General features: G+C 39.8%; 1 protein-coding gene across 2 annotated transcripts in view; it reads right to left on the reverse strand.

The window, feature by feature from the left end:
• The window catches only part of hsf2 (heat shock transcription factor 2), a 34059-nt gene extending 19243 nt beyond the window's left edge, over nt 1–14816 (reverse strand). For both annotated transcript variants that reach the window (XM_042390288.1, XM_042390287.1), the window contains exons 1-6: nt 14238–14816; nt 13670–13778; nt 11557–11684; nt 10876–11000; nt 3112–3187; nt 2487–2548 (exon numbers count right to left, since the gene is read on the reverse strand). In XM_042390288.1, the coding sequence (XP_042246222.1) occupies nt 2487–2548; nt 3112–3187; nt 10876–11000; nt 11557–11684; nt 13670–13778; nt 14238–14330 (593 nt within the window). In that variant the 5' untranslated portion in view covers nt 14331–14816. The remainder of the gene's footprint in view (nt 1–2486; nt 2549–3111; nt 3188–10875; nt 11001–11556; nt 11685–13669; nt 13779–14237) is intronic.
• Nucleotides 14817–18384: the final 3568 nt, after the last annotated feature.

The following is an 18384-nucleotide window of genomic DNA, read 5'->3' on the forward strand; positions in this document are numbered from 1 at the left end:
TTTGTTTGGCCTCCACCATAATGTCACACAGAGAAAAGCCTACATGCAAACTCCGAGGCCTGGCCATGAGGCCGCCTCTGTGCCTTTATTCCCTGGAAACAAAGGAATCCGCTCACAGACTCCATTTCCACTGATGCCTTGCAATTTCGCACCTAGGTGCGACCCAGCAGGAAGTGTCAGGCTCTCGTCTCTGATTGGCAGAGACGTATCAACAACACAGGGAGTCATGTCAATGGAGCCGTGACATCACTCCCTTTTTAAACACGGTTTGGCAACAAATCTCGTTCACTGTTAGTGTATCTGTGCACAGGGAAGGTTCGTTTTTTCGATCAAGCCAGATTACCGTTGAAGAGGAACTGTACACGTGTGCTTATTCTCGTTTTTCTTTGGAGCTTTTCCCCCTCGCTGGACGAGACGAGACTTTGACCCGCGTTCGCCTGAACACTTTTACTGGATCCACAAGAGACTGTTGTTGCAACACAACACTATCACGGTTACCTGCAGAAGGAGGAAAAGAGTTTCTTCACGGAGAAACGTATAACTTCTACACCTTGCTGACTACCGACTGAGTGGACCATCCTGCGTTTCTTCGCTGCTCCACCGAGAAGAGACAACATGCGTACAGACCACCGTCCGTATGTGGGTTCTCGGTAGATAAAATAACCACCGCTCTCCTCTCACGGTCGCGGGATGGAGAGTCGGTCTTTCCCCTTCTCTTTCCCTCTCTCTTTTACTAACATACTAACACACGTCTTCCGTGACTTCCCCCAGAAGCTGCGCCATCTTGAATCACGTGCATATCTCTCTCTCTCACTCCCCCCCCCCCCTTTTTTTGAAAAAAAAAAGAAAGTATTATGTCAAGGATGATGAGAGCAATGAACCCACCGAATATCATGATCAAAGAACATTTGTTCCAAAATGGCCCTGTCTTTGAGGGTGCTATGGAGCCCACTGGCCACGCCCAAGCCCAATCACCACAGAACTTTGCAATTTTCGCCAATTCTGACGTGTACTGATTTTCATGAGTTTGCGAGCGTCCAAAACCCCTCAAAAATACAATGTCATAATTCCATTTTGTCACTTAATTTCAAGAGAAACATACAGTGCAGTTTAGTAAGTCACTCACTGTAAACTTTCTTTATATTCACAATTAAAGAGTGGTATTTAAATTCTGTCGGCAGAGGGCTTTCTATGACTTCTGGATTTCTGTTGTCTTACAGTTGTTGAAAATTATGTCACGTTTCTATATTAAAACTATGCAGTTGCACCCATATAAATGACAGTACCTCATATTTTGTACATGCTGGCCTTTGACTATGTTAATCCAGCTGATTGACTTTGACAAAAGTGGACATGTCCAAATTATTAATTATCATCACTCATATGATTATCCTATGATTTTTTGCAATCTTGTCAATTTGTAAAGCGTTGTGGTGAGTTCACTGTTGTAGCCACTGAACCCTTGTATTAATTGTGTTATTTAATTAGCCCATTAACATTTTCAAACTTTTTTTTAAAATCAAATGTCAGCAACTGCCCACTAAGAAATATGTCACAGACTTCTACCCTCTGGCAGACGATATAGAGTACCCAAGTGTAAACTCATTTGTTTTAAAAACTTAATGGTGCCTACATCCATCAACATTCTTAACAGTAAAGTCAAAGCAAAAGCACAGGACGTGTAGTATTCTGGGGTGAGGGGCATATATGTAGGTATGTGCTCTTCTATTTGTTTATGATCAGGATGCATTTTTTGTTGATGTTGATTATATTTTTTGTGATACTATGAGTCAAAGGCCAATTTCCCCAAAGGGACAATAAAGTATATCTTATCACAGAGCCTAATCGAGGAGAGGAAATGTATATTACGACACACATAAACCTTGGCAGTCTTGTTTTTATTAATTATTATTAGCCTTCTTCTTCTTATTATTATTATTATTATTATTGTTAGTAGTAGTAGTAGTAGTAGTGGTGGTAGTAGTAGTAAGATATTTAATTGATGATGATTTATTTAACACAGTAAATTAATGAAATGATATTTTGCAATTACATATGTGGGGAACTTCTTGTTCTTCTTTTTTGTGTTTTATTATCCCTATATGCCACCTCGCTTAGATGTCTCATCTTGAGTTACAGCAGCCTGCCTAAAACAATTTCACTCTGACAATAATAAAATAGTGGATTTGTTTTTCATTGTTGTAACCAGGATATTTGGCAAAGGCCTCGATGACAGCAAGTCACAGGCTGCCACTAAGGTGCCACTACCTGCCAGTGAGGTGCCACGGGCTGCCATTCAGGTGCCAGTGCCTGCCAGTGAGATACCACAGGCTGCCACTCAGGTGCCACTACCTGCCAGTGCCACTAGGAGGATCCTGGCCTTTCTCGATTATGATGGGTGACCAGTGAGTTTGGAGGGTCATTCATTTAATGGACTTGTACTCTCACACTAATCCCAGCTGAAGGATGTAACAGTGTCAACTCACCTTTTGCGTTTTAAATTCAGGATGCGATTGTTCTGTACCAATGTGACGATGAAATGTATCAACTGAAAAGAAACAAAAGTGTCAAAGATTTAACAGAAAATGCAACTGGATTTAAGATCTGAAGAAAACTGGCTGTGGTTTTTCCATCCAAAAGTCATCGGTTTAATGGAAGAATCCCACAAAAATGTTCACATGGGCACTAATTCAGATGAATTGTCCTGGTTATATTTCTAATATGCACACACCCCAACCACACTTTTGATGAAGCTGGAGTTGCGTTGAGTACTAGGTACTGCTATTGGTTTACTGCTGCTTACACTCAAATACTGGTTTTATCAGAACAAACTGATGTGTTGGAGTTACTTTTAATCCCTTACAAATAATACCACCATACATAATGGCAGTAGGTAGAAAGAGCTTGTAAATGATGAAAGTTGGAAAGCATGCACAAGAAGAGTGCAGATTCTCTGAAAATGTAAAGATTCCATCAGCTAAATGGATAGTGAAGGTTTTAACTACAATATAATTTTATTCCAGATGAGCCAGCCTTTCTGATTAATGTATTTTACTCATTCTGATTATTAGTGGTATAGTCTAAATGGATTCAACATGGTCCCAACCTTACCTTCTTGATGAGTTGCTGTTGGTGGGCATGTTTCTGTCTCAGATCAGAGATCTCCCTCCACAGTGCTTCATTCTCCCTAAACATAATGAGTTAAGTTAATTTACATTTGAAGGAATGCAGTACTGGGGACTGATTTATCAAGCTTCCCAGAGCAGGAAATCACTCCTAACTGGCTAAAAATTCAAAGTGATGCTACTTTTAGGACTAAGAGTAAAAGCATTTTATCAGTTGTCTTAATTTAGGAAATTGCTCCTATATCTGTCAATATTTAGGAGAGGTCCAGAGGTGTCCTAACCTGTTAGGAGCTTCCAGGAGATGGCATTCAGGCAGAAATAAAAGGAGAGATGTTTTGGGAACACTTGATGACAATGAACTTATTGAAAGATCGATCAGTATCTCATTATTTTTTATTTGAGCTATTTCACATAGTGGAGCAGTAGGGCTTGGGAATATTTTTTGACCTGTCCAGTGCATGGGCACTGACCAGGCACAGTAGACGGTGCTGTTGTCTGCCCTTCCAGTGACTCACAAGTCCAAGAAAGTGACCCAAAGGTGTCTTTAGTAGTATTTGGGCAATCTGGCATTCATGGGGTGGATTCATGGCTGGAGTTGATCAAGAAGGAAGAACGAATAATCACTCTTAAACACACAATATGTAAATTCTGCCACAAAGGGGTCTCTCAAAACAGTAACAAAAGACAGAGTTTGATGATGTGGTGAAGTAGCGTGGCATCATGGGAGTTGTTGTGTTCATTGTTAAACAACCACCATTGCCATCATTGCAGTCAGCTTCTCCTGGTTTACTTCAGTGTTCATCGTTCATGAGGTTTTTACCAGGAGCTGAATTATCCGCAGGTCTCCTCCTCTCCAAAACAAACAGACCTAATATTTAGGACCCGAGCCCAAAGGGCAAAGGCCCTATTATATTTTGTGTTTTGTTTCTTTCTTCTTCTTTCTTATTATGCCCATTAAACCCTAAATTTGACCCCTAAACATGCTCAAAAACTCACCAAATTTGGCACGCACATCAGGTCTTGTAAAAATTATCCCCCAATGTGCCAAAATGTGCTCTCTAGCACCACCTGTGTCACTAATATGGCCCCCACAGCCCATAGGAATGTCGTAGAGAGATCGAACCAAAACTGGGTTATTCGTCTCATCAAGACCTACAAATCATACACTCACACCCCTGACCTAAATCCAACAGGAAGTCCGCAATCTCAATTTCAAAGTATGGCTTTGTCCCAATTTTGGACCCTGAACAAACGCTTTCTCCTCCGAGGGCGTTAATGGTATCTGCTTCAAACTTTTGTACATGACTTATGACACTGTGCTGAACAAAAGTTGTTAAAAACTTTGTAATAACTCGAATGGTTTAGATTTTATAAGCCCTGAAAGCAGCATTGCCACATCACACCTTACAGTGTAAACCAATGAGGAGGCAATCTATGGGCATGGACTTTGTGTCAAACTGAGGCTTCTGACATCTGAACTATAAGTCTGACCACTTTCAAACCTCTATCAATGGATTTGCGACGAAATGTCCTACAAAAAAGTATGATTTTTTCGGAAGATTTGGCCAAAGTCATGGGATTTATGAGGAGATTTCACAAGAAGAGTGACATTCTCCTCTCCAACTGAGAGGGAGAGAGAGAGAATGGGGGGGGGGGGGGGGGGTGGGGGTTGTATGGAGCTCATTTTTGTAGGACACAGCAGAAAGGTGTATATACACACAGTACATTATAAACAAACTTTGTATGAAGTTTGCTGTTATTATCATTTATTTTACAATAATTATAGGTCTTATATGTATAATTCAGTAGTGGGGATGACCTATGAAGGGAAGGGAAAAAATGGAGTGAGAGTGACAGTGATAAAGTGCTGCAGAAAAATAAAATCAAAACTAAAATTTGTAGCTCTGTACTGCAGTTTTTCCTTTATTAGGGCCCGAGCACCTAGCGGTTCGCTTACACTCTCTGTTCAAATGTATGAATATTTTTCTGTGTCCAGCTGCAGTTACTTATTGTCTCTACACACCTGACAGTACAAATTTCAATCAAACTTTGACCAGGTCATGTGGGTTAAAAGTAGGGATGCACGATATTATCGGCAAGTCATTGGTATCGGCCGATAAAAGCTCTAAAATGAAATATCGGCATCGGCAAATGCTGCCGATTATGAGAGGCCAATATGTCACCTTCCCCTCCACCGCCTGAGTGTGCTCCCCTCAATGGACTGTGTCACCCTGACAGTCCTGGTACTTCCTCCGCAGGCCAGCTGGCTGTGCTTCCCTCCGGTCATGCTGCAGCTAACGCTCCGCTAGCCTCCCAGCTTAAGTTAGCCTCGGCTCTCGAGGTGGATCCAACCAGAGCACTGAGCCCCGGTTAGTTATTCAGGTTAAAGTGGGAAGAAGCAGCGGGTCTGTCGGGCAGCTGAGTGAAGTGGAGCCTGCGGAGGAAACATCAGGACCGTCGGCGTGAAATAGTCCGTGGAGGAGCTGCTGTGTTCAGCTGCACAGATAGGAAACACTTCGGCTGCCAGGATGTACCACTCTGTTTGGGGAAAAAAACTTCTTTTTGGTTTATGCCGGCTGATGGCAACCAGCGTATTAGGTGCATTACCGCCACCTTCTGCTCCGGAGTGTGGACCAGAGATTAAATCCTAACTCAAAGAAAACTCTACTGCTCCACCAACTTGGCAGGTTCATTAAAGTTTTAATGCTGAGCTACTGAACTCCAGTCTTCCTAAGTTTTTCCTTCATATATTGCCTTTCTTGATCATAGTATAATCTATGCTTGCACGCATAATAGTCTCCTCAGCCAGCTGGAAAAAAATATGTGCATATATCGGTATTGGCATCGCCAACCGGCCACAATGAGTTGGAAATGTCGGCATACAGGATGTTGGCAAAAAATCCAATATCGTGCATCCCTAGTTAAAAGTCTTTCCTTTTCTAAAAATAGACTTGATGAAAATTAGGAAATTAATTTGTTTCACACACAAACTCATCAAGAGTTTTCAGTTTACTAATTGAAATTCAAGTGAATGGGTGCAAAACTTGCATGATTTTGATGACACAGGTGTGAGCAAGGCAGACATGTCTCACCCTGCAGAAAATTCTCATACTCACACTGTTGAGATTTGATGCTTCGCCATGACAGAGGAAGTTGCTATACCTTTATTGGGGCCTGAGACCCAAAGGGGCAAAGACTCTATTGTATTTCATGTGTTTGTTTCTTTTTTCTTCTTTCTTTATTATTACACCACTTCAACCCTTAATTTGACTCCCTAAACATGCTCAAAAACTCACAAAATTTGGCACGCACAACAGGTCTGGTGAAAATTTGATAAAATGTAAAAATTAACCCCCAAAGTGCCAAAATGTGCTCTATAGCGCCACCTATGTATCTAATATGGCTGCCACGGCCCGCAGGAAAGTCGTAGAGAGATGGAACCAAAACTCATTTATTCGTCTCATCAAGACCTACAAATCATATGCTGACACCCCTGACCTAAATCCAACAGGAAGTCCGCAATATGCCCATGAAAGTATGACTTTGTGGCAATTTTGGACCCCGATCAAACGCTATCTCCTCCTAGGGCATTAATGGTATCGACTTCAAACTTTAGTACATGTCTTATTATACTGTGCTGAACAAAAGTTATTAAAAACTTTGTAATAACTCAAACGGTTTAGATATTGTAAGCCCTGAAAGTTGTAGTGCCACATCACACCTTACAATGTAAACCAATGGGGAGGCAATCTCTTGGCATGGACTTGTCAAACAAATGGTGCTGATGTCTAAACTATAAGTCTGACCACTTTGAAACCTGTATCAATGGATTCGTGACGAAATTTCCTACAAAAAAAATGTGCTTTTTAATGTAGGATTTGGCCAAAGTCATGGGATTTATGAGGATATTTCACAAGAAGAGTGACATTCTCCTCTTCAACTGAGAGGGAGAGAGAGAAATTAGGAGGGGGTGGGGGTGGGTGTGGGCATTGAATGGAGCTCATTGAGTGAGAGTGACAGTTTAGTGATAAAGTGCTGCCAGAAAAATAAAATCAAAACTAAAATTTGTAGCTCTGTACTGCAGTTTTTCCTTTATTAGGGCCCAAGCACCTAGCGGTTTGCTCACACTCTCCATTGAAATATAGGAGTATTTTTCTGTGTCCAGCTACAGTTACTTATTACAGTATTACAGTTATGTCTCTACACACCTGAGACTACACATTTCAATCAAACTTTGACTAGGTCATGTGGGTTAAAAGTCTTTTGTTTTCTAAAAATAAACTTGATGAAAATTAGGAAATTCATTTGTTTTACATACAAACTCATCCAAAGTTTCAATTTACCAATTGAAATTCAAGTGAATGGACCCAAAACTTGCATAATTTTGATGCCACAGGTGTGAGCAAGACAGACATGTCACCCTGGAGAACATTCTCATCCTCGCACCATTGAGATTTCATGCTTCGCCGTGACAGAGGAAGTTGCTATAACCTTATTGTACATGCTCCAATCTGCACCAAACTTTACATATTTGATAAGACTCCTGGCCTGAACACGTCTACATGACAATATTCTATCAGTGATGCAAACTGGCTGAATAGCGCCCCCTACGAAATTTCAGCGAAGCAGCCCCAGCAGCAGGCAAAACAGTGGACAAAGGAAGTGATGTTTATCTCCTTCTTGCACTTTCTGAAAACAGCCCGGGTCTGAAGACATCTACATGCCTGTGACAGAAGCCCTTCGACTGTGCCGCGGCCCAACGTGCATTGAGGCGCGAGGGCCCGTTCAACGCTGCTTGCAGCTTTAATTGCTCAGCTTGTTTCTTTGACAACTTAAGATCCAGACATTCAGGAGGTTTTTTACCGGGAGCCGAATTATCTGCAGAGTTCTCCTCTCCAAAACATGGGGATTACAACCGGTAAAAACACTGAATGAAGCAGTTTCACATTTAAAATTTTTTTTTTTTTTAAAAATTAGTGTTTCTCCAGGCTGTTCAGTGGGCAGAGGACATCCAGGAGGGGCTGTGTGAGCTGAGCTGCCACTAATGTTTGCTCAGCTTGTTTCTCTGATAACATAAGATCCAGATGTCCAATGACAAAATCCTTCATCTGGTTAAAAAATATACTTAACAACCAAGATCTAAAAAGTTTATCATAAAAGTGTGGCTTAAAACTTAAACTTAAAACTGAATAGAAGTCAATTTGTGACAGAGTTTCTGGCAGACAACCACAACGCTGGTGTATTATCTTGAATGTGTATGCTCTCTGGTAGACGCCGTTGTGGCTGTTTGCCATAATGGCGATGCACACACACAAGATGATCACCGTCGTGTGGGAGTACACTCTTTGGTAGAGGGGGTATGACACCATTGACAGGCGACCAAATGAAACAGACTTTTACCTTGATTAAAATTATGTATTTCTCTAGGTTTGAAAATTTTTGGAAACATTTGGGATAATGTAAGTACACAACTAAACAAAATATATAAAATAGATCTAGTCCTTTCAGACGTTTTAGTGCAGAATAGTTACATATTATAACTTTAAAGGGCTGCCACACCTACAGTGCTTAAAAAGGACTATTATGCTCATTTCCATCTCTAAATTTTTATTTTTGGACTCCACTAGAGTAGCTTTGCATGATTAATAGTTCAAATCACTCTTTATTTATCTTATACTGGCCCTTTATGCAGTCCCTCAGTTCAGCCTCTGTCTCTTAACAGTCTGTTTGAATTCCTGTCTCTTTGAGGCCCCCCTCCTGATGAGCCCACTCTGTTCTGATTGGCCAGCTTTCCGGAAGCTGCCCAGGGGCAGCATGTGTCAGAGTCATGTTAAGTTACTGCCGATGCAAACCCAACATTTCCTGCTTTACTGCTTCAAAGTTAAAGCTTTTAAACGACTATATAACAGGAGACTTTTATTGTGTGATGATGATGTTTGATGAAGAGCTGCAGATGACCTACGCTTATTGTACTTTAGAGTGATGTGTAATGGAGTCATGGCTCGGCGTGACTACCCCCAAAACAATGGAAAAATACCATAATGTTGGCGGAGTGGAGCAGTGAACTCACACACTGTGCATGGAGCAGATAACCATGTAAATCATGAGCCAATGATGGCTTGGGCTGAAAGTAGAAAAAAACGTTGTAAATTGAGCGTTCAGAGCAGTCTGAAGCTGGTGCTTTTTGCCCACAGGAATTACTTCAACATACGTTCAACTCATTATTTAACACGTCGGCCCTTTTAACATAAACACATTGTAACATTATATATATATATATATATATACATATTACTGAAAATAAGTAAAAGCATAATAGGTCCCCTTTAGCAAACCAAAAATCAAGATTTATAACTACAAACCTGTACCCTCACTTATAAGCTACTCTACACAGAATGGGGATAAAATATATACTTTATGAATGAAAGATTATACTTTGTGGAGCAGATGAGAATGGAAAAAAGACTAAGGTTACTTTATCTGATAATTTAGACAGATATAAAGTTGTATTTTTTTCACATAAATATCAAGCATAGTGGCACAGAGTTAAGTGGGGTATCAGGAAAAAGCCACATTCTGACAGACTACAAGATTAATATTGTATGGTACTATTGTCTCCGGCCTTTAGGATACTTTAGAGTATAGGATTGACCCTCCTCAAGATTTCCAAGCATAAAACAGTAAAAACAATCAATTCAGTGTCTCTGAGTGTTATTTAACTGTTTTTTTTATCATTGTCCTTAATTCATTTAATTCATTATCCTGAATGATGTTTTTTATTAACATTAATATATTCTTTTTTTCATTGTATTATTTGTTCTGCATGCTTATAAGTCATCTCAATAACTTTGTAATTTCAATCTCATATTGTTTTTAGGGTGACTTTGTTACATCTGTCCAGAGACTACGGATGAAAAATAGCCTTTTGGCTAACTCTGGCGCATATACAGCAATGTTTCTTAATGTGCACTGTCCCTGTTAAATAAACCAACAAATACAAGTGGTGGTTATGTTTATGATTAATTGTGTTTATTCAAATCAAGACCATAACTGTCTAATGGTCCTTGCAGCATGATCCAAAGCGTTGTCAAGGAAGGACTTAACACCTGGTGTGACTAGCCACAGTATTACTGTAAAGCTGCAATACTGCATTGTTTGAGGGAAAATGACCTGCCACTTACACAAATATGGATTGCTGGTCAAAATTAATGTCCTTCTGTCCAATCAAAAATTCATGGGTCAGTATATTTGACCTCCCTCCCAATCAAACCGACTCAGATCAGTATTATTGACCTTCCTCCCACTCAAACCGACTCACAGGTTAGTATTATTGACCTTCCTCCCACTGAAACTTTCTCACAGGTCAGTAGTGACCTTCCATCCACTCAAACCGACTCACAGGTCAGTATTACTGACTTTCCTCCCGCTCAAACCAACTAACAGGTCAGTAGTATTGACCTTCATCACGCTCAAACCAACTCACAGGTCAGTATTATTGACCTTCCTCCTGATCAAACCGACTCACAGGTCAGTATGAAAGTCAGTGTAGGACGCTTCATAAATGAGTATCAAGTCCTACTTTGGGGTAGGAATGTTTTTAGTCCTAGGTTAACTTTCAATGCATATCCTGGGAGTGATCCTGAGAAGCTTGGTAAATACAGACCCTCAACCAACCGTGACTGAATTATCGACATTGAACATCTCTGAGGTTGTTGTTCTGTCCACTTTCCGCGATGAGCTGTACACTGACCTCTTCAGTGTTGCCAGCCTAACGTCAATGTTCTCCTGCTTGCTGTGAACACTCTGAACACTTGCCAAGATCTTGGTCAGGTCTTCCTGTCGGATCTTATTGTCCTCTGGCCGAGTGTTAGAGACCTGAGAGACAGAAATTACAATCAAATCTTGTTTTTACATTATCTCAACACTGGACACTGGAGCAGCAGGAAACATAAAGGACAGAACAACTATGATCTAAATAAAATGTGTTTTACACAAGACGTGACATTAGCCAGCAAATCAGAAAAGGAGACAAGATGGAGGGGTCATTTGGAATGTTTTTTGAGTCATCCATTCTTTACTAAAGGCAGCAACCTATGCTTGTCAAGCACTGTTGGAATCACTGAGAGTCTTGGTTACGTTTTAAATTATGAATTATGAGGGGATTAAACCAAGAAAATATTTGTGAGCCTGAAAAATTGTCCAGGAGGAAATGTGTACTATGTACTGAATTAAGTATTATATGAATTTAAAATTGCTCTATGCCTGAAATTAGGCCTGGTGCTTGAGAACTTTAACCCCTGATTATATAATCACAAAACTTAAGACAATGGATCAAAAATATTAAATCAGCACGAAATTTCCATGTGCAATAGAATCACTCCAAATAGCTAACCCCAGCCTTTGTGTCAGCTTAAGTGAGAGATGATTCAACCTTCCTCTTGATGTTCTCCAGCAGGTCATCTTGTCCATGTTTGAAGTAGGGGTGCTGAAACTCCACTGGACCGTCTCTCTCCTGTTTCACAATGCCTGTGTCAATATGCATCACTTTACGGAATCCATCTGCACATAGACACACAGACACATTAAATACAGCAACAAACATGTTTCTAAGTGTCATCTGAGAAAATCAGAAGCTCAGAGGATATCATAATGCATTCTGGACACAGCTTCAAACAGTCAGGATCTGAGTTGCTGGTGATGTATGATGTACACTGGTATTCTATTATGGTCTTTTACTTGGTATCACAGTATCACCATAAATTAGTCTCAAAAATTAATCAAAACCTCTGACACAGTGTCAACAATAATTGCAGGTCTTTCGTATCAGATTTATTTACATGGTACAGTCCAAAGCACTGCCCATCTGTAGTGTTAAGACCTTAACTGAAACTAATGCAATCAGTCATTTTTGCAGTCATGACCAGAGTAGACAACATTGGTTAGGGATGGGCAATAATTTAATAAGACTGTTTATCCATTTTCAGTGGAATTAAGAAAAGTTAGGAAACATGATGATATGTACCATAAGACACTAACTAATTAGTCAGTTGTCAGAGATTACGACATACTGTTTATGCCATGATAGCTAAAACTTTAATGTTTCTGGTTGTGTTAGGCCATTTTTGGTATTGTTGCAAATCATTGAACAGGTCTGTTAAATGGCAATATTGGATTTTTTAAAAATTATTTTTGCATCAGTTTGATTAAGAACTTTCATTTGTCAGGTATTTCATTCACTGGATTAGCCAAAACCAGACATTCCTACCTGTTTATTTTATCCAATGAACTGCTTCTCGATTATTTTTTGAACTTAAACCTGCAATAACTGATTTTTTTTGGCCACTTGAGTACTGAACACAACACTGACTTATCATTACATTCAGAGTAACACTATCATTCATTTAGAGTCATGTTTCTGTCCACCTGGTGAACGTAACTCACTGTCTTTTAGCTCTGTTTTTGCTCTCTACCAACTCCTGATGGAAATATCTGGCTCTTTAGCTGCTAAATGCTCAACTACGTTCACCAGCTAGTCTACTGTGTCTGTTTGCTGCTGAGCAGGTAGTGTACAATGGCTTTTTTGGAGACTTTTCTCTGAAAATAACTGCCTGCTGGGGCCCAAAACAACGCTATGAGAGCACTGAGAGTGAACCAAAACAGTTAACTTGCAGCCAGACAACTAGACAATGTGCTGAAAATCACTATAAAGCTCCGTAAAGCCAAGGGGAGGTGCAGAGTCACTGATAATTCTCTGTAGATTCATTGCTAAGAGCCACACCTCTCACATTACACACTGTCATTTAATACATCGTTATTATGAAAAATATCTATATCATGATATATGTTGAGATATAAAATCACATATACCATCATATCCATAGTGCACATTCCTTACTGGAATCACATGCAAGTTCGGTCTTATGTGATGCACAACACTGTGCCATAGTTAATTGATTTGATCATTGGTATATTTACATGTGATTTTGCATGTATTTTCCATACTGTGATATATGTCACTGTTGGAAAGTACAGTATTGCCCAGTCGTTCAAATGGTTGTCATTATTCAGTCACAACAAGATGACTAAAATAATTAATTTATAAATCAATGACCTTAACCTTAACCCCAAACCAGATATTCTGCACTGGACCACTCCACTGTCTCCAGCTTCTTAATACAAAGCAACTCTGTCCACCAGCTGATAAAATGTTTACACAGTGTGTTGTGGATACCATAGCATTTGCCCCTTGATCTGCCCACTGAATGAACACTGATCTCTGTCTCTGCTTTTTGGCTTGGTGTAGAGATGTGTCAGTACTAGTACAATCACCTGCCAGGCTATATACCTGTTTGTATTTAAACTAATCCTGATAGTATAGGTTTACTGTGTTTGTGTCACTGCTGATCAGACTAACAAAGCCAGAATCAAACAGCCCTATTCAGCAGACATGCTGGGTCAGTCCAAAACAACTACAAAGCACTGGCTAAAAGCAGAAAGTGTGTGCTCTGATAGTTACTAACACAAAGCAATGAATACAGTCTTACACATATTGAGCTGCCTGATGAAGCTGGCCATGTTGTTGTGCTTGAAGAACTTGGGGAGGATCTCCTTGGCAAAACGCTGCTCATCCAACACCAGGAAGCTGTTGCCCTCCTGGAAACAATCAACACCAGCATGACATACAGAACAGCTCCTCAGAGGGCTAACGTTACTGGATCTATTTTGGTGTGTCATTGAACTCCTAGCCCTAAAACTGTGCACACAGCTTTATAATGACTCAGTGCTCAAAACTGAAATGATATTGAGATGACGCAGGGGCTGGATTTGTCAGTGTTTAGCTTGCCAACCGGTACAAAATGAAGGGAAATAATGATGTTTAGCTTTAGCTGTTTGCTAATCGCTATAACCTATACGCTGAAACGAGTCGGTGGCGTAACGTTGGCAGGCATGGCTGATGAACCATAACTGCTCATTTTTAATTTCGTGGTGTGGCGAGATTCTACACTTGCTACATTAACGCAAGGCTAATCTCATCACCCAATTAGCTGTGTTCTTTGCGTTAGCTTTTCTAACTGCCATGCTAAGTGTGCATAGTTTTAGCGTTAACGTTACCTGGCTCCAGCAAATACATTCATTGGTGTCTGCATCCTCGACCAGTGTCCACAGCTTGGTGAGGAAAGCTGGGACGTTCGAGTTGTGTTTCATCTCGAATATTCAACGACAAATGTACTTTGTCCGAAGATGCGCAATAATAGCTCTGTTTTGTCTCCTGAGTGAGGAGCTAGAGAAGTCTGTCGCTTTGAGGAAAATGCCAATGACTTACAACTTCCGTTTCTATTATAGGGAATCGGATTGGTCAAAAATGAGTTTACGTAAGAGTCCTCACGTGGAGTTCCATGCAAACAAAAAGAGAGTTGTGTACGTGTCCCAGATGAACATCCAAAATGACAAAATGAGTCTTAGAAAACAGAAAAAGGACCATTTCACTGCTTTGTCTCCAACCAGAGTCGTACAGAGGAGAGAGTTGCGACAGTGAGTAATGTGACTCATGTAGTTTCGAATAGTTCCAAAAGGCTGACTCAGGTCTATTGTTTTCCATAGACAACGTGAGAATTTACCATCAAAAACTACTTTCAATGACTTGTACAGCGTTATGAACGAATGTTGCGTATAGGGAATGTGAAGTTGAAGTCACACTGTGTTGAATTTTGTTATTTCTTCTTTTGTTGTTTATTGGCGGTTGACAAACAACTTTTGGATGCATTACCGCCACCTTCTGAATTGGAGTGTGGATCAGAACGGTTACTATATTATTACCTTAAATTCTCCTATAAATTTTCTGTGTTTTCTAAAGATCTGAAAATAGCCATGTACCCTACATCATCTGACCTCCTCTGTAGCATTTCTCTAATATCTAGTTTTGATATCTAGGACAGTATAAAAATACATGCTCCACCGTTTCCTGTAGTCCACAATGCACATCTACCCGAAGCATGCTTATTCAATATGTTTAATGTACTGTGTGTGACCAAACCTCATCCTTGATATACTGTCCTCCTCCTTTCTATTGCTTCCTCTCATTTGTCCTACTTTTCTTTGAATGACATAGTAGTATCTTGTTGCTCCTTTTGCGTATTCTCTGGCCAGCTCATTTCATACCAATATGTGCAGGAATCCACATGAATTAATTAGTGTGAATGCTGAAAAGCTTTTGTGCTTCAAGTCTTTATTTATTGCTCTCTTTCTTCCATACATTTTCAAACAATAACTCACAGTGGCTGTGAAGTGCAAATCACAACAGCAAATCAAAAAACACAATGGGGTATAGGAAATCACAACGACAAATAGGAATCACAATAGGAAAACACACCAACAACTCACAAAACAAAACGGCAAATAACAAAACACAACTCACAAAACACAATGGCAAAACAGAAACCACAACCACAAAGCAGAAAACACGACATTAGCTTCTACCGGAAAAGGTAGGGACCTGCTATCAACAAGGATAATTTTTTACTATTGCTAAAACACAATTTCTGAAACTAGGACCCTCTCTGTCTAAACTCTACACACAAAAACTAAAAACGTATACACAAAATACAAAATATCTTACATCTCTTGCAAAAGCAAACACTTAATTCAAAACTATCTAAACTCTTCAGCAAATGGTATTTTTGCGTCACAGATTTACACATAGGGGAGAACGGGGTAACATGAGCCACTTTTTGCATTTGATGATTTTAATGCAAAATGAAAGTGTATTTGTTTCAAATAATAGTTACTATATATACCTCAAGTTGTTGTGTACCCATGGAAATGAAAACAAGTTATCTAATTATTATGGTTTTAGAACAATGAGCCATCAAAAAAAGTTAGTCCTATGGCACAATTTGCCCCAAGGTAGGGGTAAAATGAGCAAGGGGATGGGGAAAATTGAGTGCTCTATGGGTAAATAGTGTTACCATTAAATACTGATTACACACTAAATTACACAAAATCAAACAAATTAATTATAAGATTAAGAATAATTTTGAACTTTATTAATGCCATCAATTTAACAAAGGCAAAACTTGTACTTTTAAGTAAAACCATATGTTTGTGTCCTGTTCAACATGTTACCTAAACATTTTTTCAGTAAAGAATAAACTCAAATCTTTTTGTATTAGGTACAGAAAGAATGTGTGTGTAAAAAATGTATACAGATGAGTGACAAATTAAAGGAAAAACTGGTACAGGTCTGAATGTTTGACCCCTACAGTGAGGGGATCTGGTGGCTCTGTTATGCTGTGGGGGGCATTTTGCTGTCATGGTTTGGGTCCACTTGTCCCCTTAGAGGGAAGGGTCACTGCAAATCAATACAAAGTTGTTTTGAGTGATCACCTTTATCCTATGATGAAACATTTCTATCCTGATGGGAGTGGTCTCTTCTAGGATGACAACGTCCCCATCCATAGGGCAGGAGGGGTCACTGAATGGTTTGATGAGTATGAAAATGATGTGAATCATATGCTATGACATTCACAGTCATCAGATCTCAATACAATTGAACACCTATGGGAAGTTTTGGACTGACATGTTAGACAGTGCTCTCCACCACCATCATCAAAACACCAAATGAGGAAATATCTTTTGGAAGAATGGTGTTCATCCCTCCAGAAGAGTTCCAGAGACTTGTAGAATCAATGCCAAGGTGTATTGAAGCTGTTCTGGCAGCACGTGGTGGTCCAACACCTTACTAAGACACTTTATGTTGGCTTTTCCTTTAATTTGTCACCTGTCTGTATGTATAGCATGTTTGTGTGTAGCTTACACTTAACATTAGTCAACAATTAGGTATTGATTCATCAACATTGTGGCACTTGTAACAGCGATCAAACATGAACAGTGTCTCTAGTCTCTAGAATATGAGAAAATCATTTTTGGGGGTAAATTGACTCATTGACTCAACCTGCCCCAACATCACTGGCATGTTTTACTCCACAACCTCCATTTTGACAAAACTGTTTCACACAGTGGCTCAGATCCACAGTTATGCTAAGTTTATGACCTTGTTTTGTAGCTTACACTGACTTAAATTAACATGTAATAATGAACAAAACTTATCTTTTTAAGTTAAGATACAAGACTGATAACTTTAGTAACATGATGAATTCACTTTGCATGACAAAAGTCTTTTTTTTGCTCTGTTTTTCTGACCACTATCTCCATGTGCTTGAGTCTAAGATGGATTGAGTAATGTGAACTATACTTTCTTAATTTGTGGTCACATGATTACTTTTGTTTATGGTTACGTAGATCACCCACTGGCTCTATTTACCCCGTTCTCCCCTAAACTCCAAATAAATAACTCTTTCCACATGCCAACTGCACACTGATGTGCTAAGTATAAAACACTATTATTGAGTCTTTGACATCTTCAAAGCATGCTATAAATATAGACTATGAACACAAATGCAATGGGGAAACAAATTTGTTTCTCAATACTCAGTATCAGACACAATTACTTTAACTGAAAATGACATGAACATAGTTACTGTACTGTAAACAAAATACAGTATCTTGCAATTACAGTCTAAGTCCATCCCATCTTCAATGTGGATCTGGCCACAACACCTCATCAACATCACCAGCAATGTCCTCTCTGGCCAAACATCAGGGCAAGTACTGTCATGAGTGTCGTGTCCAGCCCTGGCATGCCTCCACATCAATGTCGAGTAAAGTGGAAGGGGGAGAACTTGAAATTGTGGATGATTGTCAAACCAATTATGGACCACAGCAGCCCAGTGGAAACTTATCCACCCATATGACAATACAGCTGCCTGTTCAGCTTACGCTTACACTAAACACGATACAAACAGACTTGGAGCACAAACAAACATGGGGGTTTCTGTGACACTGTCTCGGATTCGAGGTGGATTCATAAATTTAATAAAATGGAAGCTTATCTATACCGTGCTTTCTGTCTGCTTTCTGATATGTGAATTGGCCATGGCCTCTCTCTCTCCAGTTTGCCAGCCCTCCCCGACCATTCAACGGGTGCTGGAGACAGCAGACTGTCATGTCCTCACACAGACAGCTGCTCTGATGATTTTCCCCTGTTAAGTCAAGTCGGTTTTATTTATATAACCCCAAATCACAACAGAAGTTATCTCAAGGCACTTTTCAAAAAGAGCAGGTCTAGATGGTACTCCTTAATTTACAGAGACGCAATATTCCCCCTTGAGCAAGCACTTGGCGACAGCGGCAAGGAAAAACT

The sequence above is a fragment of the Thunnus maccoyii genome, chromosome 17 (genome assembly GCF_910596095.1).
Source record: "Thunnus maccoyii chromosome 17, fThuMac1.1, whole genome shotgun sequence".
Taxonomy (NCBI): domain Eukaryota; kingdom Metazoa; phylum Chordata; class Actinopteri; order Scombriformes; family Scombridae; genus Thunnus; species Thunnus maccoyii.